This window comes from Hemiscyllium ocellatum, chromosome 1 (assembly GCF_020745735.1).
Source record: "Hemiscyllium ocellatum isolate sHemOce1 chromosome 1, sHemOce1.pat.X.cur, whole genome shotgun sequence".
Classification (NCBI taxonomy): domain Eukaryota; kingdom Metazoa; phylum Chordata; class Chondrichthyes; order Orectolobiformes; family Hemiscylliidae; genus Hemiscyllium; species Hemiscyllium ocellatum.
In genome coordinates, this window is record NC_083401.1 from 93,789,935 (window position 1) to 93,816,484 (window position 26,550).

Below are 26,550 nucleotides of genomic sequence, written 5' to 3' on the forward strand. Positions count from 1 at the left end.
TTTCTAAAGCCTGTTGTATTTAAAAAAAAAGTTTGTTGTATACTTCTGAAATGATCTAGAATTTTACCTGTAGAAAATTGGTTTTGTGCCCCCAATTGGTGAATGGGCAAGAGTAAATTCAGGTTAATGGTGGGAAAAATCATGACCATCTTGCTTTTCTATATTAATTATAGAAAGAACATTTTGGATTATAAGTGGCTGTTCCTCACCCATTTTTCAGTTTGGGAATGGGGTAGTTGGAGGAACGCTACAAGGAAGGTGTGTGGTGTGACAGGCTAAAAGGGGTTTGTAAGGAGTGTTAGCGCGGATGAAATGATCTTCAGTCCGAGCCCAGAGTGCGGTTCCACAATCAGTAACTTTATTAAAGTATGTAACGCCGGCGGAGAACAATCGAGGTTTGAATCTCGATTGCTCTAACGTTTCCTGTGCAATGTTACAAGTTATATACTTCATGAGTCAGGATGTAGGAGATTGGGTATGAATGAGTGTGAATGGTGGTAATCATGGCTGGAGTATGTGTGAATGTCAAGCTTCCTGCCGTCCTCGGAGAGTCGGCAGCATACACAAAAGGTGTGTTGTTCATTTTTATGTGAATGGGTCCGGATGCTATCTGCTTGTCTCTCTGTGAAGGCTGGAGGCTAGCACCCCCCTTTGTTACTTCCAAAGTGTTAGGTTCATCCTTTTGTGTATGACTGTTTTACATGATCAGGTTATGGGTGTGTGTCAGTTGGAGTCTTGACGAGATTATAAGGTGGGTTTCGATCTGTGAGTCATGACCATTGCCTGGAGTCCTGACTAGTGTCTGGTCTGATGTGTATTTGGATCTGTCTTTGGGTCCCTTCTCCCAATACTGTTTGCTTTAAAATGGATACTGCTGGCTTAAAATGGATACTGCTGGTTTAAAATGGATACTGCTGGTTTTCCCGATTGTGGGCCTTGCTCCACGGTAAACACGGGGCGGTTTATGCCCGCCTTCAGGAGGCAGGGAAAATGCAAGGGGATTATGGTAGTAGAGAAAGATGGTTATTGGGGTGAGGTGGGAGAAAAGGATGCTGCGAGGGGATGAAAAGGAAAAAGGGAGGGAGGCTGTGACAGTCGGACTGAGAGGAATGCTACAAGATGTGGGAGGGTAGGGGGGTAGATACAAAGGAAAACAAGAACAGTTTTAGACCTGTTAACAAAGGAGGACTAACCTAACTGGTGAGAAATAAATACTTTAAATCACTGTGGTATTAAGTTACTCACAAATTAATTTGGAATCTAGCTTAATGTTGCATATGTTCAGGAATACAGGGAGCAGAAGTGGCTGTGGGTGCTATTGTAATGAAACCTGTGTCAATTGTGGAATTTCAATCACATGCAATAAAAAGGGTAGTAACTGCCTCATTAAAAATCCGGGTTTGTCAATATGCAATGGAAGACATTGAATGTGAGCTCTTCAGGTATGGATGGTATGAATTTTTGCGTGCGTGAATGAATGTCAGTGATTTTGTAAAGAAACATTTGTCTTATTAATTCAAACTGTGGCCTTATGCCAAGTTTGATAGTGTGGTAGTTAGGATATCAATGTTTTGCTTGTATGTTATGGCTTTCATGTTTGATGGAGAGTTAATAATTATTGGGGTGTTGATCAATTCTCTTCAAATTGTGCTTCTGTAGGAGTCCACATATGCCAAATATCAATACAAACATAGAAGGTAGTTTTAGGACATGATTGTCACCTAACAAATTACTGAGTTAGAATGAAAAAGTAGCCCCTAAAACCACAAAGTGCACTGGAGTTACTGTTTCAGGTCACGATCTTCCATCACATCTCAAAAACTTAGGGATGTAACAGGCTTTGAGCAATGGTTGGAATAAAGGAACATCTCTGATAACGTGGAAGGCAAGAAACCGAATGACTGAAAGTTAGTCTTATAAGACCAAAATAAAGAGGGGACGTTGTTGAGGAAGATTTAAGGAGAATTCTAAGATATTCTAATTGTATATCAAAGTGAAGAGGATAACCAAAGAAAGAATAGGGCCCATTAGGAACCAAGGGGGCAATCTGTGCTTGGAGCCAGAGGATGTTGGTAGAGTGTTAAATGAATACTTCAAAATGAAGAAAGAGGATGTAGATAGAGAATTTGGGGAGTGGGGACTGAGATTTTTGAGCAGTTTGACATAAGGACTGAGTAGGTATTTGTTGGGCTTAAAAATGGAGAAATCTTCAGGTCCAGAGAGTTGTACCTCAGGTTGCTTTGAGAGATGAGAAGAAACTACCCAAATTTTTAAATTTCTGTCCAGCCACCTGAATGAAGAACATTGGACTGAAGAACTGTCATTGTTCCACTTTTCAATAAGGTGTGAGAGAGAAACCAAGAAATTACAAACTCGTGTGTCTCATATCTGTGGTAAGGAAGCAATTGGAGAAAATTCTGAAGGAAAGAATTGATCTTCACTTGAAGTGGTGAAATTTGATTGGAGATAGGACTATCTCTGACCATTTCAGAGGTCAGGTCTAACAAATTTGAATTTTTCAAGGTGACGACCAGGTGTGTAAGAACAAAGAACATTATAGCACAGGAACAGGCCCTTCAGCCCTCCAAGCCTGTGCTGACCCATATCCTCTATCTAAACCTGCCACTGTTTTTAAAAATCTGTATCGCTTTGCTCCCTGCCCATTCATGTGACTGTTTAGATACATCTTAAATGACACTATCGTTCCTGCTTCTACCATCTCCGCTGGCAATGCATTCCAGGCACCACCACCCTCTGCATGAAGAACCTTTCCATGTATGTCTCCCTTAAATTTTTCCCTCTCACTTTGAACTCGTGACCCCAGCAAATGAGTTATCCACTCTTTGATTGAGGGGGTGGGTTTCTTGCTAAATGCCCTGTCTACCCCTCTCATGATTTTGTAGGCCTCAATCAGGTACCCCCTCAACTTACTTTCCAATGAAAATAATCTTAATCTGCTCAATCTCTCCTCAGAGTTAGCACCCTCCATACCAGGCAACATCCTGGTGCGCCTTCTTTGCACCCTCTCCAAAGCATTCACATCCTTTGGTAATGTGACGACTAGAACAGTACACAGTATTCCAAATGTGGCCAAACTAAAGTCTCATACAATTGTAACATGTCCTACCAACTGTTGTAATCAATACCCTGTCCAATGAAGGAAAGCATGCCGCATGCCTCCTTGACCACTCTACTGACCTGTGTTGTGACCTTCAGGGAACAATGAACCTGACACCTGTATCTCTCCGTACATAAGTTTTCTTCAGGACTTTTCCATTTACTGTATAGTTCATTCTGGAATTGCATCTTCCAAAATGCATCACCTCGCATTTGTCCAGACTGATCTCCATCTTCCATTTCTCTGCCCAACTCTCCAATCTATCTATATTCTGTATTCTCTGACAGTCCCCTTCAATATCTGCTACTTCACCAATCTTAGTGTTATCTGAAAACTTGCTAATGAGGCAACCTATACCTTCCTCAATCATTTATGTATATCACAAATAACTGTAGTCTGAGCACAGATCCCACTGGTCACGGTCTTCATTTTGAGAAGTTCCCTTCCACTACTACTCTGTCTTCTGTTGCCTAACCAATTCTTTATCCATCTATCTAGAACAGCATGGACCCCATGCAACTCCATCACCCTACCATGAGGGACCTTATCAAACGCATTACTAAAATCCATGTATAATTCCTCTACATCCCTTCCCTCATCAATGAACTTTGTCACCTCTTCAAAGATTTCTATTAGGTTTGTAAGACATAACCTTTCTTGCACAAAACTATGCTGCCTATCACTGTTAAGCTCACCTTCTCCCAAATGGGTATATATCCTACCCCTTAGTATCGTCTCCAGTAACTTCCCACCATTGACGTCAGGCACATAGGTCTGTAATTACTGATTATCCGTGGTCCCTCCTTAAACAAGGGGGCAATGTTAGCAATTCTCCAGTCCACTGGGACTTAACTTGTTTTCAAGGATCCTGCAAAGATATGTGTTAAAGCCCCAGTTATTTTCACTCTCGCTTCCCTCAGTAACCTGGGATAGATCCTCTCCGGATCTGAGGACTTGTCCACCTTTAATGCCTTTTAGAATACACAACAACACGGTGACTCAGTAATTAGTACTATTGCCTCACAGCGCAGGGACCTGGGTTCAATTCCAGCCTCCGGTGACTGCAAACTCCACACAGACCTTCTCCCCATGTCTACATGGGTTTTCTCTGGTTGCTCCAGTTTCCTCCCACAGTCCAAAGATGAGCAGGTCAGGTGAATTGGCCATGCTAAATTGCCAATAGTGTTAGAGAAATGGGCCTGTGTGGATTACTCTTTGGAGGGTCAGTGTGGGCTTATTGGGCAGAAGAGCCTACTTCCACACTATAGGGAATCTAATCTAATCTTAAAAACTTCCTCCCTCCTTATGCCAACTTGACCCGAGTAAACAAAACTCTACCATTAACCTCCACATGTAGATGGGGGTAGTGCAGTTGATGTAGCTTATTTGGATTTCAGCAAAGCCTTTGACAAGGTACCACGGGGACACTGATAAAGAATGTAAAAGCACATGGGATCCAGGATAGCTTGGCAGATTGTATGCAAAATTGGCTCAGTAGTAGGGGAGATGGAGGATGCTGGTAAAGGCTGCTGGTGTTCACTGTATACCACAGGGATAGGTATTGGGCTCCTTTTTGTTTGATTATATATTGTATATATTACATACAAAAGAAAATGAAGGGAGCTCATAAGCTTATGGATAACACCAGGTTGGCTGGGTAGTTGATAATGAGGAAGAAGGTCGTGGGTTACAGGAGGACATAAATGAATTGGTCAGGTGGACAGATAGGTGGCAAATGGAACTTGACCCTGATAAGTGTGAGGTGATGCACTTTGGAAGAATTAACAAGACAAAGGAATATTCAATGAATGGCAGGACACTAGGAACCTTAGAGTAGAGAAAGCTGAGGGCGGGGATGCGGTCTGATTGTGGTACATAAGATTATGAGGGCACAACAGGTTGGATAGGAAGCAGCTGGTCCCCTTACTTGATGGATCAATAAGAGGGCATAATTTTAAGTTGAAAGGCAGGAGGTTTAGAGAGGATTTGAGGAAATATCCTCTTCACTCAGACAGTGGTGGGAATGTGGAACACAGCTAGGATGGTAATTGAGATGGGAAACCTCAGAACCTTTTATAAAATTTTTGAATGAGCATTTGAATGTCATTACATTAAAGGCTACAGGTCACGTTCTGGAAAGTGATTGACTACTGTAGATTTATAGAAGGTTTTTATCAATGCAGGCTCGATTGACAGAGGCCTTTTCTCTACTGTGTGATTGTATTAAATGGTAATGAAGTAAGAAAGTAAATAAAGAGATAAAAAATGTACCTAGGGAAACAGATGGGCTATTGCCTGATAGCAAAAAAAAGCACAACCAAAATGTGCAAGGAAAATAAACAAAATGGGAAAACAAGGTTTATGTTCTGAAATTGTTGAACTCGCCTTTTGAGTCCTAAAGTGACCAGAAGTATAAGGTAGTGTTCCTTGAGCTTGTGTTTGAACCTAAGTGAAACCATGCAATGAGCCAAAAACTAATGTCAGAGCAAGGTGGAGAATGAAAACGGCAGACCTCTGGAAGATTGCTGTCAACCTTGCATACTGAATGGAGATGTTTCACAGTCAGTCACTCATTCTGCACTTGGTTTAGAGGGTCCAGTACTTATGCCCGAAACAGCGATTCTCATGCTCCTTGAATGCTGCCTGACCTGCTGTGCTTTCCCAACGCCACATTTTTCGACTCCAAATTGTGAAGCAAGTACTACATAGAGGACTGAAAATATATATAAATTGCTGCTTCACCAGAAGAGGTTTGAGGCCTTGAACAGTAAGGAGAGGGGATGTATTACATTGTGTGCAAAGATGCTATGGGAGGAGAACATGGATGGGGTGATTTGGGGAGGGTATACTTAAAAAGAGTAGGAAGGGGAAGATCTGTTTGATGGTATCATGCTGGAGGGGGCATAAATGATCTATTTTATACAGATAGAGTTGTACAGCACAGAAACAGACTCTTCGGTCCAACTCATCCATGCCGATCAAATATTCTAAATTAATCTAGTCCCATTTACCAGCATTTAGCCCATATCCCTCAATCCTTCCTTTTCATGTACCCATCCAGACGCTTTTTAAATATTGTAATTGTATACATCTCCACCACTTCCTCTGGCAGTTCATTCTGTACACACACCAACCTCTGCAAGAAAAGTTGCCCCTTGCCTCCCTTTTAAATCCTCCCCATAAACCTATGTTCTCTAGTTCTGTACCCTCCTACTCTTGGGGGAAAGACCTTGACTCTTCACCCTATCCAGGCTCCTCGTGATTTTATAAACTTCTGTAAGGTCACCCCTCAGCCTCTGACAGTTCAGGGAAAATAACCCCAGCCTAATCCTCTAACCCTGGCACCAACATCCTTGTAAAGCTTTTCTGAACCCTTTCTGGTACTAGATAAGGACAAAGGGGAGTCCTATCATCACTTTATGAGGGGAGGACGGGTGTCAGAGATTTGACAGAAATGTGGATACTATTGAGGGCAACTATGATGGTTGCTTGGAATTGATTAAAGTTATGGAGGGTGGGAAATGGGAGGCCAGAGAGGAAAATATTTAAGAAGTAATCATGCTTGTCAGTAGTGAAGATAAATTACATGTTCTAGCAGCGGAAGGTTATGTCTGAGTACGTGATCTGGGAATGTGGCAGAGTTTGTGATCAATGCAAGAGATGGTTACATCACTCTCTTGTTGGTGTTGAGCAGGAGGAAGCTTTGTTTCATTTAGGATTTGATATCAGACAAGTGGTCTGGCAGGAGGGATAGATTTGAGAGAAATAATGGAATACTGGAGCTGTATATCAAGTGTATACAACTCTTTCTGTATCAAGAGAAAAGCTACAACCAAGACCTGCTTTAAATTCAGAAATGATGGCAATGAGATGAGGAACAGAGCTGTGTTTGCACATAGTTTAAAAGAAATAGAAATGTGCAAGGACATTTTCATAGAATGGGATAATAAATGAATAGCATTAGTGGGACAGAGAAGGGGTTCAGTCAATAAACTTTTATATAACTAAGTTGGGATAAATGCATTTTCATTCTCTGTACTGGTCACAACATAAAATAATATACGTCAGTTCTGATGTGGCTAATTCTTTGCTTTCTGTATGTTAGATTAAGTAACACAGTTATCAATTTCTGTTAAAACAAAACCCACTCAATGAGGATGCAGAATTTGTTAACATAATTTGCATTATGAAAATATAAACATTACCATTACACCACTATATATTTATGGTTATGGACATGGGTTTGAATGCCACCCTGGCACATTGTGAAATTTGAATTTAAAAAGACTGGGACAAGAAGTTAGTGTAATGGCAACAAATCTGGTTCCCTGATGCCTTTTAGAGACATCATCTGCCATCCTTGCCTTATTTGGCCTACTGTGACTTTGGACCAGCAGCAACATGGTTGGCTCTTAGCTGCCTTCTGGGAGCTATTAGAGTTGGGCAGTAAATTCTGGCTGAGCCAGTAATGCCCACATCCCATGAATAAAGAAGGGGTAGTTGCAGAGGATAGATAAGTTCAGTTTTCCTTTTGATATTAATTTTGAAAAGCAAAAAGAGAATGTTGGCACATGTGTTTTTGTAATTATAAAGGCAGAGAATTCAGAATTAGTTTTAACAAATTATTTAATAGTCTTATCGCATTACATTCATTTCTGATCAGAGAGTTTGACAGTGGAATTTAGGATTATTGCAAAGTATATTTGCATGCTTTATATATTTTTATTTATGTTTTTTCACTTTTTCTTTTGAATACAGGAGAGGCATACAATGAAACAGAAACTGAAGGATGGGTGGTTTCTTCTGAATCGTGCAGTTTCCAGTCAATTGGAGCCAGGTGAGGTTAATGGTATTAAAAATCTCACAACACCAGGTTATAGTCCAACTGGTTTATTTGGAAGCACTAACTTTCAGAGCACTGCTCCTTCATCAGGTAACGCATGATGAACTCGTGCTTCCAAATAAATCTGACGTTCTATGACCTGGTGGTGTGATTTTTAACTTTGCCCAACCCAGTCCAACACCAACTCTTCTACATTTACGAATGGTGGCAGTGTCCCCTTCAAACTGCATTTTTAAGTTATCTCCAGCACCATCTCCCTCAGCTTTTGATGGTTTGCATTGCCCTTGTCGAGTTGACATGTAAATAAATCACTTAGGAAAACACTAGTGATTTACTGGTAATAGTTAATAGAACAGAACAGCACAGAAACAATTTCTCTCTGCTGCCCATGATTCAATACTAAATTAATCCTGTTTTAGCTGCAAATGGTCTGTATCTATCTATTCTCTGCCTGCTCATTTTTCTGTCTAAATGCTGCTGAACTTTGCTAACATATCTGCTTCTATCAAAACAATCCTCCCCTGGTAGTGCATTCCAGGCACCTACCACTGTCTGTTTCAATAAAAAACTTAGCTCGCACATCTCCCTTAAATGTTTTCCCTCTCATCTTAAATCCTTGGTCAAAGCATTGAGTATAGGAGTTAGGATGTCATGTTATGGCTGTACAGGAAATTGGTGAGCCCTGTTTTGGAGTACTGCACACAATTCTGGCCACCCTTCGCAAGGAGGAATCTTATTAAATTGGAAAAAGTACAGAAATGATTTACAAGGACCTTTATGGGGACTGGAGGGTTTGAGTTATAAATAGAGGCTGGATAGGCTGAGATTTGTTTTCCAGGAGCATAGGAGGTGATGGGATGACCTTGTGGAGATTTGAGGGGTATTGGTCTAAGATGAGAGGGGAAGATTTAAAAGGGACCAGAAGGGTAACTTGTTCCACACAGAGTAGTACGTATGTGGAATGAACTGCCAAAGGAAATGGTAGGTGCAGGTGCAATTACAACATTTAGATTAGATTTTTAGATTAGACTCCCTACAGTGTGGAAACAGGCCCTTCGGCCCAACAAGTCCACACCGACCCGCCGAAGCACAACCCACCCATACCCCTTGCCTAACACTACGGGCAATTTAGCATGGCCAATTCACCTGACCCGCACATCTTTGGACTGTGGGAGGAAACCGGAGCACCCGGAGGAAACCCACGCAGACACGGGGAGAACGTGCAAACTCCACACAGTCAGTCGCCTGAGGCGGGAATTGAACCCAGGTCTCTGGTGCTGTGAGGCAGCAGTGCTAACCACTGTGCCACCGTGCCACCCTGACATTTGGACAGGTATATGGACAAGAAAGATTTAGAGGGAATAAATTACTCCTGATGCTGGAATTTGTACTGAAAACAACAAATGCTCGAGATCACACCAAGTCAGGCAGCATCCATGGAGAGACAGCAAGCTGGCATTTTGAATCTAGATCATAAGAGCTGAAGTAAAATGTGGAGGGGGCAGCAATTATTCTATTGTTCGGGTGGTGGTAGGAGTGGTGGATGTAGAGTGCTGGTGAGAAAAGGTATTAGTAGTTTACCCAAGTGATTGGAATCTGAGAATGGCATAAAAATGGTATATCACATGCCAGACTTGAAAAGACAGGTGGGTTGGGGGCAGGAGGGAGGCGGGAGGAGTGGAGGGGAGACACGATAACAACCTAAAAGACAGTAAAGAAATGGTTCACAATTTAAAGGTGTTGAAGGGCTTTTGCCCAAAACGTTGATTTTACTGCTCCTCAGATGGTGCCTGAACTGCTGTGCTTTTCCAGCACCACTCTAATCTAAACTCCAATATTAAGTCCAGAAGGTCGTAAAGTGCCTAGTCTGAAGATATGTTGTTTCTCCAGTTTGTGCTATGTTTCATTGGAACACTGCAGTATGCCAAGGATAGACATGTGGTCATGCAAGCAAGATGCTGTGTTAAAATGACCAGCTATGGGAAGGTCAGAGTCCTGCTTGCACACAGACTGAAGGTGTTCTGCAAAGCAGTCACCCAGTTTGGTTTCTCTTATGTAGAGTAGGCCACATTGGGTGCAGCGGATATATTAAAAAAATTAGTGGGGTTACAGGTGAAATGCCTCACCTGGAAAGACTGTTTACGCTTTTGGAGGGTGAGCAGGTAGGAGGTGAAGGGGCTGATGTTGTACTTTCTGCAGGTATATGGCAAGGTGCCATGGAAAGGGGGTTAGTGTTGGTGGTTATGGAATGGACTCTGGGGTGCCGGAGGGAACAATCCCTCCGAAATGCAGACTGGGGATATATGGGGAAATGTTTGGTGGTGGCATTCTGCTGGAGTTATCTGAAACAGTGGAGAATAATCCTTTGACTGCGGAGACTAGTGGGATGAAAAGTGAGGACAAGGGGAACCCAATCATGCTATTGAGTGACGGGCAAGGGCGGAAGCGTGGGTGATGAGTCAGATGTGGTTGAGGGCTCTGTCAACCACTGGGTGGAAAACTACAGTCGTGGAAGGTTGAGAGGGATATGGTTTGGGAAAACTGATTGGCGTTGATGAGTTGGATCTGTTTCCATGCTGTATGACTTGTGACTCTGTGCCTCTTAATATTTGATATTTCCACCCTAGGAAGAAGATTCTGACTATCTATATCTCTCCTAATTTTATGTACTTGTCTCAGGTCACCTCTTAGCCTCCGACACTAACAACAACAATCCATGTTTGTCCAGCCTCCTTTTAAAGCTTATACACTCCAATCCTGGCAATCCTGTTTTGCACCCTCTCCAAAGCCTCTACATCCTTTTATATAGTGTGGGAACACAACTGTAAATGTGGCCTAACCAAAGTTTTAAACAAGGACAACATGAGTTGCCACCGTTTTTACTTAGTGCCACGAACAATGAAAGCAAGCATCCTATATTACCTTTACCATCTTATTTACTGGTGTTGCCACTTACAGGGAGCTATGAACTTATATTCCAAGAACCTCTGTATGTAATTGCTGCTAAGAATCCTGCCACTAACTGTATCCTTTTCTCTTCCATTTGACCTCCCAAAATGCATCACTTCATACTTTGCTGACGTACATTTTTCCATACAGCTTTCCAACATATCTATGTCCTACTGTACCCTTTTCATAGCTTCACTATCCACAGCTCCACCAATACTTGTGCCATCTGTCAACTTACTAATCAAATCATCTACATTTTCAACTAAGTCATTTCTGTATATATTACAAATAACAGAAGTCCATGCACTGATCCTTGTAAGAACAAGACCTCCAGTCAGTAAAACACTCCTCCACAGAAATAGATGATGGGGAAATAAAAATGTAGAGTTGTGTGTAAGAGTACTTAGAACAGTACAGTACAAGAAAGGTTGAAAATTTGTATCAACTGTGATGCTGTCTTAAGCTCATCATATTTGCCTGCATGTGATCCAATCCCTCTGGATATAAATGAAAATGGTGCTAGTGTGTAAACATATACTGATAAAAAATACTTTGAAATGTTAGATTTGCTGACAGTGTACACAAATATCACCGTGCATGAAAATCTTAACACGTTTCAGTATAAATTGTATAGAGCTCCTTTATTTGTCCTACTCTGCACCCCAATTGAAGTAATTAATTTAATAAATGAGGGAACTAGAAAAGACAAAATACTGATTTTGCATTTCCAAAGTATGTCTCTCAACTTCATGATGTCCACGCGTGCTTTTCAAAATAAATAACTGTGCGGTAATTGTTATTCTGCAGGAATCAAATTGCAAACAGCAGTGTTGAATGAATGATTCTATGGAATGCACGATGGAATTCACAGAAAGCTGTGGAGGCCAGGTCATTGAGTTTATTTAAGAATGAGATAGGTTCTTGAGTATCATGGGTTATGGTGAAAAAGCAAGAGAATGGGGTAGAAAACTTATCATCCATGATTGAATAGCAGAGCAGACTTGATGGGCTAAATGGCCTAATTTATGCTCATATGTCCTATGGTCCGATTTATCTTTTGGTCTATAACCCAAGATAGCTTGAAGGAAGAACGTTCAGTCATCTTTGAATATTATCATGAAATGGTTTATGTTCACCTCAGTTGTTGAGCTCTTAGTTTAATACCTCATCCTTAAGTAGTACTTATAACAACATGGCATTCATTCAGTATTATATTGGCCTAGATAATGGTTGTAGCACAGAGGGGATTGTTTGTCTCCAGATGTGTGTTGGTTATCTTTGACTGTGACTCACCCACTGGCCTACCCTTCTCTTCCCCTCACCCCCATTCCAAGATACTAATACTCTTTTTGGTCTTCAGCTATTTTGTAAGCAATTGTGCGATGTCAATATTCAACAATGACTGGAATCTGAGCTGCAGACATTGCACCACATCAGGGAAGGACACATTACTCCAAAAGGTGGTCACATCCCTCAGATTAAGGAGTTCAAAATTAATCTTTGATCAGAAACAGGAAGGTGTGATTACAGGTAAGGCAGATGTGATGACACAGTGTCAAAATTGAGGTGCCTTAGCTCCTGCAATTATCCAGTAGTAACCAGGTTCTTGCAAGCTGTGTGGATGAGAATGGGGACTGCAGGAGGATGAGTAAACCGAACATGACACCTTGATACAAGGTGCCATTCAAGTGGGGGAAGGAAGAAAATAGGATCATAGCTGTGATGGGGATAGTAAAATTAGGATTCTGTTTGCTGCAGCCATGAGCAGGAATCCTGAAGGTGGTGTTGCCTCCACAACACCAGGGTTGAAGACATGTCATTGGAGCTAGAAAAGAACTTAGAGGAAGGGGTGAGATTGAGTGATCATCATTAACATTCGTACCAATGACATTGGTAGGACTAGAAAGGAGGTTTTGCTGAAAGACTTCAAACAGTCAAAAGCTAGGTTAGAAAGCAGAACTTCCAATGATCTATGAATTTTAAAAAATTCACTTGTGGGACATTAGTACTGCTGGCTGGCCAGCATTTATTGCCCCTCCTTTGTTGTCCTTGAGAAGATGGTGGTGAGCTGCTGCCTTGAAACTTTGCAGTACACGTGCTGTAGATTGCTTCACAATAGCATTAGGGAGGAAATCGCAGGATTTTGGCCCAGTAAAAGTGAAGCATCAGCGATTATATTTCCAAATCAGGATGGCTAGTGATTTAGAGGGAAACTTGCAGGTGTTGGTATTCCTGTGTCTAAAAGGACAAGGGCAGTAGGTACAAGTTGTCATTGGTTTGGAAGGTACTGTTTAAGGATCTGTGACTTTCTGCAGTGCATTTTGCTGATGGGACACACAGCTGCTACGGAGTGTCTGTGGTGAAGGGAATGGATGTGGTGCCAATCATGTGAGCTATTTTGTCTTGGATGGTGTAAAGTTTCTTCAGTGTTGTTGGAGGTGCACTCCTGACTTGTGCCTAGTAGATGATGAATAGGCTTTGAGGAGTCAGGCTATGAGTTACTCAGTACTGTATTCCGAGCCTCTGACCTGTTGTTGAAGCCAGAGTGTTTATTAGGTGAGTGCAGTTGAGTTTCTGGTCAATGGTAACCGCTTTCTTTCTTCCCCCCCACCCCACCCCCCCAAAGAATGTTGATAGTGGGATTCAATGAAAGTAACACTATTGAATATCAAGGGACAGTAGTGGAATTGTGTCTTCTTGGAAATGGTCAGTATCTTGCATTTGTGTGGTATGCATGTTACTTGCTAATTGTCAGCCCAAGCCTGGATATTGTCCAGATCTTTCTGCATTTGAATGAGGATTCCTTCAGTATTTGGGGACTCCTGAAATGGTGCTGAACGTTGCGCAATCATTAGCGAACATCCCCATTTCTCATCTTAATTTAGAGGGAAGGTCATTGATGAAGCAGGTGAACATGGTTGGGCCTAGGACACTGCCCTCAGGAACTCCTGCAGAGATGTCCTGTAACTAAGATGACTGGCCTCCAACAGCCACAATATCGTCCTGTGTATCAGTTACGACTCCAACCAGTGGAAAGTTTGTCCCTTATACCCATTGATTCCAGTTTTGCGAGGGCTCCTTGATGCCACACTTGTTTGAATGTGACTTTGACATCAAGGGCTATCACTTCCACTTCTCTCCCAGAAATCAACTTTTTTTTTTGTCTGTGTTTGGGCTAAGGCTGTAATTAGGTTTAAGGACTGAATGGCTTTGGGGTGACATAAACTGGGCGTCACTGAGCAGGAGCAGCTTGATAGCATTGTTAATGACACCTTCCATCATTTTACTGATGATTCATAGTGATGGGGGTTAATTGGCTTGGTTGTATTTGTCCTGTTCTGTGTACAGGAAACACCTAGGCAATTTTCCACATTGACCAGCAGATTAGAGTTGTAACTGTGATGGCTAAGACAGTGGCAAGTTCTGGAGCACAGGTTTTCGGAACTATTATCGGAATGTTGTCAGATCCCAAAACCTTTGGACTATCCAATGCCTTAAACCATTTCTTGGTATCGTGTGGAGTGATTCATATTGGCTGAAGACTGGCATCTGTATTGCTGGGGACCACTGGAGGATGTCGAGATTATACACTCAGCAATTTTCAGCTAGACATGCTACGAATGCTTCAGCCTTATCATTTTGGACTGATGTGTTGGGCTGTTCCATCAGTGATTTGGGGATGTTTGTGGAGTTGCCTCCTCAAGTCAGTTGTTTAATTGCCCATTCATCACAACTGGATGTGGCAGAACTGCAGAGCAAGACATGATCTGTTATTTGTGGAATTGCTTAATTCTCTGTCACTTGCTGCTTATGCTGTTTGGCAAGTTTGGTAGCTTCACTCTGTTGACATCTCATTTTTAGGTATGCCCGGTGCTACTCCTGGCATGCCCTCCTGCAGTTTCCATTGAACTAGGGTTGATCCATTGGCTTGATGGTAATAGTTGAGTGGGGAGTATACTGGGCCATAGGATTATATATTATGCTGGAGTACATTTCTGCTGCTGATGGCCCACAGCACCTCACGAATGCCCAGCTTTGAGTTGCTAAATCTGTTTGAAGCCTGTTCCATTTAACACTGACAGTGTCACAAGGTAGAGTATTCTTAATACGAATGCAGGATTTTGTCTCTACGATGGCTGTGCAGTGGTCACTATTACTGGTACTGATTACAATCTTGACCAGATTCATCTACAACCAAGTAAAGTATGTTTTCCTTCACCTGCCACAGGCCCTATCCATCAACTGTGCCCTTTCAGGGCCCAAGCAGTAATGTTGCTGCATACTTACTCTTGTTAGTGGACGTTCCACCCTCCATGCTTTCTGCAAGTGTTGTTCGACATGGAGAAGTACTGATTCATCAACCTAGGGAGGGCGGCAGATGGTAATTGGCAGGAAGTTTCCTTGCCCATGTTTAACCTGAAGCCATGAGACTTCATGGGGACAAGTAAGTGTTGAGGATTCCCAGAGCAACTCTTTTCCAACTGTATAACACTGTGCCAATAGGATAGGACATATCCAGCAATGTAATGTCTGGGTTATTGTCAGTCAGGTGTGATTCTGAGAGTATGACTGTGTTGTTGTTTGACTAGTCTGAGACAGCTCTCCCAATTTTGTCACTAGCTATTGTCTGGGGACCACTGGAGGATATCAAGATGGATTATACACTCAGCAATTTTCAGCCAGACATGCTACGAATGCTTCAGCCTTATCATTTTGGACTGGTGTGTTGGTATTAGTAAGGACATTAGTAAGGAAGACATTGCAAGATCAACTGGGCTGTTTCTGCTTTTGTCTTTTTAAATGTCTAGGTCAATGCCAGATGATCCATTCAGTCTTATTTCTTTGCTGCCTTTTTTACTAAAGGAGCTGAGCCATAGACAAATTGACATAGGGTAAATAAAGTCAGGTTAAATGCATGGCTTAGAGATTGGTGGTGGTGGAATCGGTTTCAGTTCATGGAGCACTGGCATCTGTACTGGGATAGAAGGAAGCTGTTTTTGGTAGAAGGGGCTTCACTTGAACTCTGCTGGGATCAATGTCCAGGCAAATCAAACAACTAACGCTATAGAGAGAGCTTCAAAGTAATTGCGGGTAGAGAGTTGTCGGGGAGCGGTGATGGTGGGAATGTTAGGATGGGGAAATATAAGCTTAATAAGCAATAAGGTATGCCAGCAATACAGGATAGCTATTTAGAAAATGATTCCCAATGTGAAATAGGAAAGTGCAGCATGGTCGAATAACCTAATTCTGTTGTTATATCACATGGTCTCTGGACTGACAAGAAGGAAAGACTGGTAGGGTAGCATTGTTCATGTAGAATGGACGAAATACGATAGCAAGATTATCTTGAACCGGAAGATGTACAATCCGTATTGGTGGAGCTAGGAACCAAAAAGGTAGTGGTTTATAGGTCCCCCAACTAGCTATCCAATGAGATAAGAGAATATCCAGAGATATTGAGGGCATGTAACAATTGCAATACATTAATTATGGGCGACTTTAAGACTTGTGTAGATTAGATAGTCATAGTGGCAAAGAAAACCATGAGGAGTAATTCCTTCGGTGCACATTGGATAGCTTCCTAGAATAGCATGTGGATTCAAGCAGGGATCAGGCTGTTTTGGATCTGGTGATGTATGATGAGAGAAGTTTAATAATTTATGTCAGAATGAAAGGTTCCATAGGGAACAGTGACCATAACATGGTAGAATTTAGTATTCAGTTTTAGAGGGAAGAACTTGGTTTGATAACAACTGTTCTAAGCTTACGTAGGGGTATGAGGAATGAGGGGTGAGCTGCCTTGGGTGGACTGAGAAAGGAGTTTTATCAACTAAGATGGTTTAGGAACAGTGGTAGATGTTTGAGAAAGTAGTTAATGGCTCACAGCAAAGATGTATCCTAGTATGGAAGAAGGATCCTATGAAGGGGATAAACCAAGTATGGTTAGCCAGGGACATTAAGTAAATCATCACATTGAAAGACAAAACATACACTGTAGCAAAGATTACTGATAAGTCAGAGGATTTGGAAAGTTTTAAAAATCAGCAAATGGTGACCAAAGAAGTAATAAAGGGAGAAAATAAACTATTGAGTGTAAATAGTCATATCAACATGGACAGAAAGAAATTTTTAAAAAGGAAGAGATGGACCAAAGTGAATTATAGGCCCCTTGGAGGCTGGGAAAAGAATAATGAGGAACCAGGAAATGTAGAAGACTTGAATAAGTACTTGCATTAGTTTCTATAGAAGAAGACACTATTGGCATTTCAACATTACTAAATAATCTAGGGGCACAAAGAGGAGTGGAAATAAATAACTGTCACTAGAGAAAAACTTGGGCTAAAGATCAATAAGTCTCCTGGACCTGATCGGATGCATTCTCTGATATTAAGGAAAGTAGCTATAGAGATTGTGATGCACTGGTAGTAATTTTCCAGGGGTCCCAGAGAATTGGAAACACCCTTATTCAAAAGAAAAAGGAAACAAATAACAGGGGAGTATAGCAAAAATATAAATTGTTGGAGAAACTAAGCATGTTTTGTAGCATCTGTAGGAAAAAAGCAGAGTTAGCATCATCAGAGCTGTACAGTCACCAAAGTTAACATTAACTCTGCTTTCTTCCCTGATGCTGAGTTTCTTCAGCAATTTCTATTTTTGTTTCAGATCTCCAGCATCCACAGTTCTTTGTTGTATAATAAATGACTACAGGTTAGTTAGCTTAATATGTTATGTGTACAATATTAATCTGCAATAAAGGATGTAACAGCAGAATATTTTGAAATACATAGTTGACAAGGATTCATGAAGAGGATGTTATGCCTGACAAATTTAATGAGAATTCTTTTGAGTTAACAAGCAGGATAAAGGGGATGTAATATATTTGAATTTTCATAGTGTTTGATAAGAAATCACACAACTATTTAATAAAATAAGAGCTCATGGTATTGGCAGCATGGATAAAGGATTGGCTAACCAATAAAAGGAGGGAGAAAGTGAGCACTGCAGATCAGAGTCGAAAGTTGTGATGCTGGAAAAGAACAGCCGGTCAGGCAGCATCTGAGGAGCAGAAGAATTGATGTTTTGAGCTTAAGCTCCCCTTCAGGAATGATGAAGGGCATGAAACGTTGATTTTCCTGCTTCTCGGATGCTGTCTGACCAGCTGTGCTTTTCCAGCATTACACTCTTCGGCCCGAACAAATTAACACAGTTAGAATAAGGAAGGCATTTTCAGGATGGTAACCTTTTACTAGTGGTAAGTCACAGGGACTATTGCTATGGTCACAATTATTTACAAAATGTATGTTACTGATTTGGATGAGGAAAGTGAATGTACTATAGCCAAGTTTGCAGATGACTCCAAATGAGTGGCAAGGCAGTAGTGAGGGTGATGAGAGTGGTACTGGAAATGCACAGCAGGTCAGATATCATCCGAGGAGCAAGAAAATCGATGTTTCGGACAGGCGCCCTTCATCAGGAATCCCCTGATGAAGGGCTCTTGTTTGAAACGTTGATTTTCCTGCTCATCTGATGCTGCCTGACCTGCTGTGCATTTCCAGTACCACACTCTAATCTTGACTCTAATGTCCAGCATCTGCAGTCCTCACTTTTGCCCAGTAGTGAGGATGATCGAGTCTCTAGAGGATTTAAACAGATGAAGTGGGTAGGCAAAAGCTTGGCAAATGAAATACATTGTCAATAATATGAGGTTACGTACTTAGGCAGGAAGAATAAAGGAACTGAATATTATTTAACTGGAGAAAGACTGCAGAGAGCTACAGAACAGAGGAATTTGAGAATCCTTGTCCATGAATCACAAAAGCTACCATCCAAATTCAGCAGGCAATAGGAAAGACAAATAGAACAAGGCACTAGTCAGATCACAGCTGGGATTCTGTGAACCATTTTGGGCCCCTTATTTGAGGAATGATATACTGGCATTGGCAATCCAGAGAAGGTTCACCCAGGTATGTTTTTCTTTTGAGAAGAGTGGGCAGCGTGGCGGTAGTAGTTTTCATTGCAGACTCTCGGCACCAGGGGCCTAGTTTCAAATCCAGCCTTGGGCAACTATCTGTAAGACGTTTGCATGTTCTTCCCATCTCTATGTGGGTTTCTTCTGAGTGTTCCAGATTCCTCCCACAATCCAAAGATCTGCAGGTTGGGTGGATAAACATTGCCCCATCGTTATTCGGGGATGTGCAGGTTATGTGGGTTAACTATAGTAAAACTCCATACAGAATTATGGAGTGTGGGTGGGATACTGTTCGGAGGGTCAGTGCTAACCCAATGGGCCGAATACTTCTTTCTACACTTGGGTATTCTGTAATTGTGAGAGGTTCAGTAGGTTGGGCCTATGCTCATTGGAATGTAGAAGAATATGAGCAACTTGACAGATAGATGTAGAAAGGGTTTTTTTCCCCTTATGGGAAAGTTTAGGACCAGGTTTCATCAAGGAGTTACATATTTAAAGTAGAAATGAAGAGGAATTTCTTCTAGGGTAATGAATTTGTGTAATCAGTTACCAGAGGGGTGTCAAGGCTGGACAGTTACGTATATTGAAAGCTGAGATACACATTTTCAAAATAGTAATGGAATCAAAAGGTTAAGAGGAAAAGACAATTAAGTGGAGTTGAGGATTATCAGATCAGCCATGATCTCAATGGTGGAGCAGGCTGAATAGCATAACTTCTGCATTTTATGGTCTTATGAACTAGTGGTCTAAGTTAGAATCAGGAAATTGCATGTCTCTTTGCTTAACTTAATTATAGTTAATTATGTGCGGCACGGTGGCACAGTGGTTAGCACTGCTGCCTCACAGCGCCTGTAGACCCGGGTTCAATTCCCGACTCAGGCGACTGACTGTGTGGAGTTTGCATGTTCTCCCCGTGTCTGCGTGGGTTTCCTCCGGGTGCTCCGGTTTCCTCCCACAGTCACAAAGATGTGCGGGTCAGGTGAATTGGCCATGCTAAATTGCCCGTAGTGTTAGGCAAGGGGTAAATGTAGGGTAATGGGTGGGTTGCGCTTCGGCGGGTCGGTGTGGACTTGTTGGGCCGAAGGGCCTGTTTCCACACTGTAAGTCTAATCTAATCTAAAAAAAAAATGTTGGAAAAGATTATTGTAGGTACTTTGTCTTGCAACCCTCAGATGAAGATGCATTGAAGTGGTTTCTTGGGGATTTAAAAAAAAGCTACTCAGCCTCACTAATAACTTTTGACTTCTCCAGAATTTTTAATGACAGCAATTCTGATTGGGGAACCAATCAGTTGAGAACCACAAAGATCAATTCTCTTCTTTTTTTTAATCTGCAAACTACATGAATGTGAGAAAACGGTACGCAATTATTTGGCGACATCACCTTTTATAAATGAAAAAAGATGGTAAGTAGATTCATTTTAGTGGGGAATGTGCCTGTGATGAGCTGTCATGTAGCAACTAGTATTAATGCTGTTGAGTCATAAGGTTTGGTTCAAGTCCCATTCCAGGGCTTGAGCACAAAAATCAAGCCTGGTACTACAGTACATATTGAGAGAGCGCAGCAGGTCAGGCAGCATCCAAGGAGCAGGAGAATCGACGTTTCAGGCATGAGCCCTCCTTCAGGATTCCTGAAGAAGGGCTCATGCCGAAACGTCGATTCTCCTGCTCCTTGGATGCTGCCTGACCTGCGCTTTTCCAGCAACACATTTTCAGCTCTGATCTCCAGCATCTGCAGTCCTCACTTTCTCCTACATATTGAGAGAGCACTGCACTGTTGGACATTTAGTTTGCAGATGTAAAATTGAGCCCCTGTCTCCAGCTTGGATAGATATCAAAGATCTTATGACTCTGCTTCAAAGAAGAGCAAGGGGAGTTATCCCATTTGTATTGGCCTCAACATCAGAAAAGAGCAGATTGTCTGTATATTATTTCATTGCAGTTCATGGGAGCATGTTGTATATAAATTGCTGCCTTTCCTACTTTACATCAGTAACTGTGCTTCAAAATTACTTAATTGGCTACAGTGCTTTGTTTCACCCAGTCATGAAAAGTATGATATAAATGCAAGTCTTTCTTTGTGTCATGCCCTGTACTTGAGTAGGAGTGGCATGAAACATATGTACACCATACAGGGTTGCATGCTCAAAGTTGCTGAGTTGAACAGTCATTTTGAGACTGAATTTCAGAAAAAAAATTACTGTTGTTATTTTCCATTCCAACATCTGTTAGAAAGTGTTTAATTTCTTTCTTGGTGTAATTTTGAGTGGCTAACTTGGAAGTCAGTAATTCTTGTATAGAACTTCTTCTTAGTGTTCTCCCTCTTCCATTTTTGTAGATATTATCGTGAAATATTACCAGGAGAAATTGTACAGATCTCCAAGAATGGTGTCCAGACACTTGACGTTGTCCCAAGGGCTGGAGGAGATCCACCTGCTTTCTGTATCTTTGAATATGTTTATTTTGCTAGACCTGACTCTATATTTGAAGGTAATTCTAAAATTTGGGGGGGGATGTTCCTGCAATCATTTTTAATTTTCTGGATCCTGTTATAAATTATAAATTGTTCTTCCCTACTAAATACTCAGCTGAAAGCCTAACATAATTGTAAAACAAATGGTTTTTAAACTTTTTGTGAGGTAGAATGTACTTTAATTTTAAAGGCTATCCGGTGAAAGATCCAAAAATAAATTAGGTCTATTGGCAATACTGATTTTGTTGGGCCATGTACGTAGTATGTTCTACATAGAACAATACAGCACAGAACAGGCCCTTCAGCCCACGATATTGTGCCGACCACCATCCTCATGTATGCACCCTCAAATTTCTGTGACCATATGCATGTCCAGGAGTCTCTTAAATGTCCCCAATGACTCTGCCTCCTCAACTGCTGCTGGCAACACATTCCATGGTCTCTCAACTCTCTCTGTATAAAGAACCTGCCTCTGACATCCCCTCTATACTTTCCTCCAACCAGCTTAAAACTATGACCCCTCGTGTTAGTAATTTCTGCCCTGGGAAATAGTCTCTGGCTATTGACTCTATCTGTGCCTCTCATTATCTTGAATACCTCAGTTAGGTCCCCTCTTCTCCTCCTTTTCTCCAATGAAAAAAGTCCGAGCTCAGTCAACCTCTCCTCCATAAGATAAGCCCTCCAGTCCAGGCAGCATCCTGGTAAACCTCCTCTGAACCCGTTAGAAAGCATCCACATCTTTGTTATAATAGGGCGACCAGAACTGGACACAGTATTCCAAGTGTGGTCTAACCAAAGTTTATAGAGCTGCAACAAGATCTCACAACTCTTAAACTCAATACCCCTGTTAATGAAAGCCAAAACACCATATGCTTTCTTATCAACCCTGTCCACTTGGGTGGCCATTTTAAGGGATTGATGTACCTGCACCCCAAGATCCCCCTGTTCCTCTACACTGCCAAGAATCCTATCCTTAATCCTGTACTCAGCTTTCAAATTCGACCTTCCAAAATGCATCACCTCGCATTTATCCAGGTTGAACTCCATCTGCCACCTCTTAGCCCATCTCTGCATCGTGTCAATGTCCCACTGCAGCCTACAACAGCCCTCTATACTGTCAATGACACCTCCAACCTTTGTGTCATCTGCAAACTTGCTGACCCATCCTTCAATCCCCTCATCCAAGTCATTAATAAAAATTACAAACAATAGAGGCCCAAGAAGAGAGCCCTGTGGAACACCACTCACCATAGACTTCCAGGCAGAATATTTTCCTTCTACTATCACTCGCTGTCTTCTGTTGGCCAGCCAATTCTGTATCCAAACAGCTATGTTCCCCTGAATCCCATTCCTCCTGACTTTCTGAAATGAGCCTACCATGAGGAACCTTATCAAATGCCTTGCTGAAGTCCATATACACCACATCCACAGCTCAACCCTCATCAACTTTTCTTGCCACATCCTCAAAGAACTCGATAAGGTTTGTGAGGCATGACCTGCCCCTCACAAAGCCGTGTTGACTGCATTTAATCAAGCCATGCTCCTCCAGATGGTCATAAATCCTATCCTTCAGAATCCTTTCTAACACCTTGCAGACGACAGACATGAGACTTACGGGTCTGTAGTTGCCGAGGATTTCCCTATTTCCTTTCTTGAAGAGAGGAATTACATTTGCCTCTCTCCAGTCCTCAGGTACGACTCCAGTGGAGAGCGAGGATGAAAAGAGCTTCGCAAATGGCGAAGCAATTGCTTTTCTCATTTCCCAAAGCAGCCGAGGACAAATCTGGTCCGGCCTGGCGACTTGTCAATCTTAATGTTTGACAAAAATTTCAGCACATCAGCTTCCTCTATCTCTATCCATTTCAGCATACACACCTGCTCTTCAAAGGTTTCATTCACTACAAAGTTTGTTTCTTTCATAAAGACAGAAGTAAAAAACTCATTTAGGGCTTCCCCTACCTCCTCAGACTCCACACACATTCCCTATGCTATCCCTGATCGGCCCTACTCTTTCTTTGACCATTCTTTTATTCCTCACAAAAGTGTAAAATGCCTTTGTGTTCTCCCTAATGCATTCTTCCAAGCCTTTCTCGTGCCCCCTCCTGGCTCTCCTCAAACCATTTTTAAGCTCCTTCCTCGCCTGCATGTAATCCTGTAGGGCTGAGCTTGCACTTTATGTAAGCTATCTTCTTCCTTTTGACGAGAAGCTCCACTGCTCTCGTCATTCAGGGTTCCTTTATCTTACCACTTCTTGCCTGTCTCAGAGGGACATATTTATTCATCACTTGCAACAACTGTTCCTTAAACAGTCTCCACATGTCTATAGTGCCTTTATCATGGAACAATTGCTCCCAATCCATACTTCCTAACTCCTGTCTAATCGCATCATAGTTTCCTCTTCCCCAATTAAATATCCTCCCATTTTTGCCTAATCCTCTCCTTCTCCATAGCTATGTGGAGTGTGAGGCAGTTGTGGTCACCGTCACCAAAATGCTCTCCCACCACAAGATCTGATACCTTCCCCGACTCGTTTCTGAGCACTAAGTCTAGAATGGCCTGTCCCCTCGTCGGCCTGTCAACGTACTGAGTTAGGAAACCCTCCTGAACACACCTTACAAAAACAGTTCCATTCAAATCTTCTGCTCGAAGGAGGTTCCAGTCAATATTGGGAAAGTTAAAGTCGCCCATTACAACAGCTCTACTACGTCCACACTTTTCCAAAATCTGCCAACCTATGCTTGCTTCCATCTCCCTGCTGCTACTGGGGGATCTGTAGTGAACCCCTAAAAAGGTGACTGCTCCGTTGCTGTTCCTAATTTCTACCCATACTGACTCGGTAGGCAGATCTTCCTCAACAATGGAAGCCTCTGTAGCTGTGATACCCTCTCGGATTAGTAGTGCTACACCCCCTCTTCTTTTTCTCCCCTCCCTATTCTTTTTAAATGCTCTAAACCCTGGAACATCCAGCAACCATTTCTGCCCCTGAGAAACCCATGTCTCTGTTATGGCCAGAACATGACAGCACCAGGTACTGATCCATGCTCTAAGTTCGTCACTTTTTATTCCTGATACTCCTTGCGTTAAAGCAAACACACTTTAACTGATACGTTGGTTCCTTGCCAGGAAAATCCTTCCCACTAGCTGGTCTACCTCTTGCTATTGCCTCATCTGCATCAACTCTCACCTCCAGTATACAGCTCAGGTTCCCACCCCCCTGCCATACTAGTTTAAACCCTCTCGAACTACTCAAGCAAACCTTCTACCCAGGACATTGGTCCCCCTCCAGTTCAGATGCAACGTGTCCTTCTTGTACAGGTCCCACCTTCCCCAGAAGGCATCCCAATTATCTACATATCTGAAGCCCTCCCTCCTACACCAGCTACGCAGCCATGTCTTAAGCTGCGACCGCTCTCTGTTCCTCGCCTTGCTATCTCGTGGCATCGGTAGTAAACTAGAGAACACTACTCTGTTTGTCCTGATTTGCAGCTTCAATCCTAACTCCCTGAAATCACTTTTTATATCTTTGATCCTTTTCCTGGCTATATCATTAGTGCCAATATGTAACAAGATTTCTGGCTGTTCGCTCTCCCCTTTTAGAACCTTATACACCCGATCGGAGACATTCCGGACCCTGGCACCAGGGAGGCAACATACCTTCCGGGAATCCTGATCCTGACCACAAAATCTCCTGTCGATTCCCTTAACTATTGAGTCTCCTACCACAAGTATTTTTCTATTCTGCCGCCTTCCCTTCTTTGCCACAGTGTCAGGTTCAGTGCCAAATAACTGACTGCTATGGTTTTCCTCTGGTAGGTCATTTCCCTCCACCCCAGCAGTATACAAAACGGTATACTTATTGCTGAGGGGAATGTCCACAGGGGATCGCTGCACTGTCTGACTGTCCCCTTTCCTCCCCCTAACTCAAACCCATTTATCCTTGTCCTGATCCTTAGGAGTGGCCAACTCCCGGTAACTCCTCTCAATTACCCCCTCAGCCTCCCGAATGATCCGTAGTTCATCCAGCTCCAGCTCCAATTCCCTAACAGTTTTCAAGGAGCTGAAATTGGGTGCACTTCCCACAGATGTAGCTAGTGGAGACGTGTGCCATGTCTTCCACCTGCCACATTCTGCAGGAGGAGTAAGCAACTGCCCGAGCATCCATACCCAACTTATCTGAACATGCACTCAGTACGAAAGTAGAAAGCTTAGTTCAAGTTGCTATAAAATCAATAACAAACTTATATTCAATAGAGGAAGTTTAGAATGAACCTTACCTTATAAAACTAGGTTAGAGGAGGAGGGCGGGTGGGAGACTCTACCGCCTTGCTGATATATATGGTCACTGCTTTCCTTCCCGGATGCCCCTCTGGTCCTTGTCACTTGCCCCGCTGCTCCCGCTCCTTCTGTGAAAGGGAAAACACCGCTGTCCGCTACCGGTAAGTAATTTTTTTAAAAAACTGCCTTACCTTAGCTGCAGTCTTCCGGGTTCGTCTTACCTCCGCTGCTACTTGTACTCAAAATGGCACTTGGCGTCGAAGGGTGAGTATTTATACTCACTGCATTTATACTCAAAATGTAGCTATAGAGTTTGGATGTCAAAATGTAGCTTTGAATAAAATCTCTGACTCTGCATAGAAATTAAGTAGGAACAGGAATAGGCCATTCAACTCTTCGAGCTGCCTTGTTGTTCAATCTAATTGTTGCTAATCATCCAACACAGTACCCTGTCCCTGCTTTCTCCTCATACCATTCAATCCCTTTAGCCCTAAGAACTATATCTAACTTATTCTTGAAAAACATGTGTTTTGGGCTCAACTGCATTTTGTAGCAGAGAATTCCACTGGGTGAAGAAATCTTTTTTCTTCTTGGTTTTAAGTAGCTTACCAGTTCTCCTTACTTTGTGACCTCTGGTTCTGCATTCCCCATTCATCAGGATCATCCTTCCTGTGTTTACTTTATTCAGTGCTCTTAGAATTTTATAGGTTTCTGTGACATCCCTCTTCATTCTTCTTGGCTCCAGTGAATATAGCCCTAACTGATCAGTCTTTCTTCACGTGTCAGTCCTGTTATGCCAGGAAACAGTCTGGTAAACTTTCATTGCCCTTCCTTCATAGGCAGAACAACCTCCCCCAGATAAGAGGACTAAAATTGCATACATGTGCTCTCTCAAACTCCACAAGACATCCCTACTCCTGTACC

General features: G+C 42.3%; 1 protein-coding gene across 1 annotated transcript in view; it reads left to right on the top strand.

The window, feature by feature from the left end:
- ppat (phosphoribosyl pyrophosphate amidotransferase) overlaps positions 1-26,550 on the top strand; it is a 69,079-nt gene that overhangs the window by 27,109 nt on the left and 15,420 nt on the right. The window contains exons 6-7 of the mRNA XM_060830681.1: positions 7,877-7,955; positions 21,217-21,368. Coding sequence (XP_060686664.1) covers positions 7,877-7,955; positions 21,217-21,368 — 231 coding nt within the window. The remainder of the gene's footprint in view (positions 1-7,876; positions 7,956-21,216; positions 21,369-26,550) is intronic.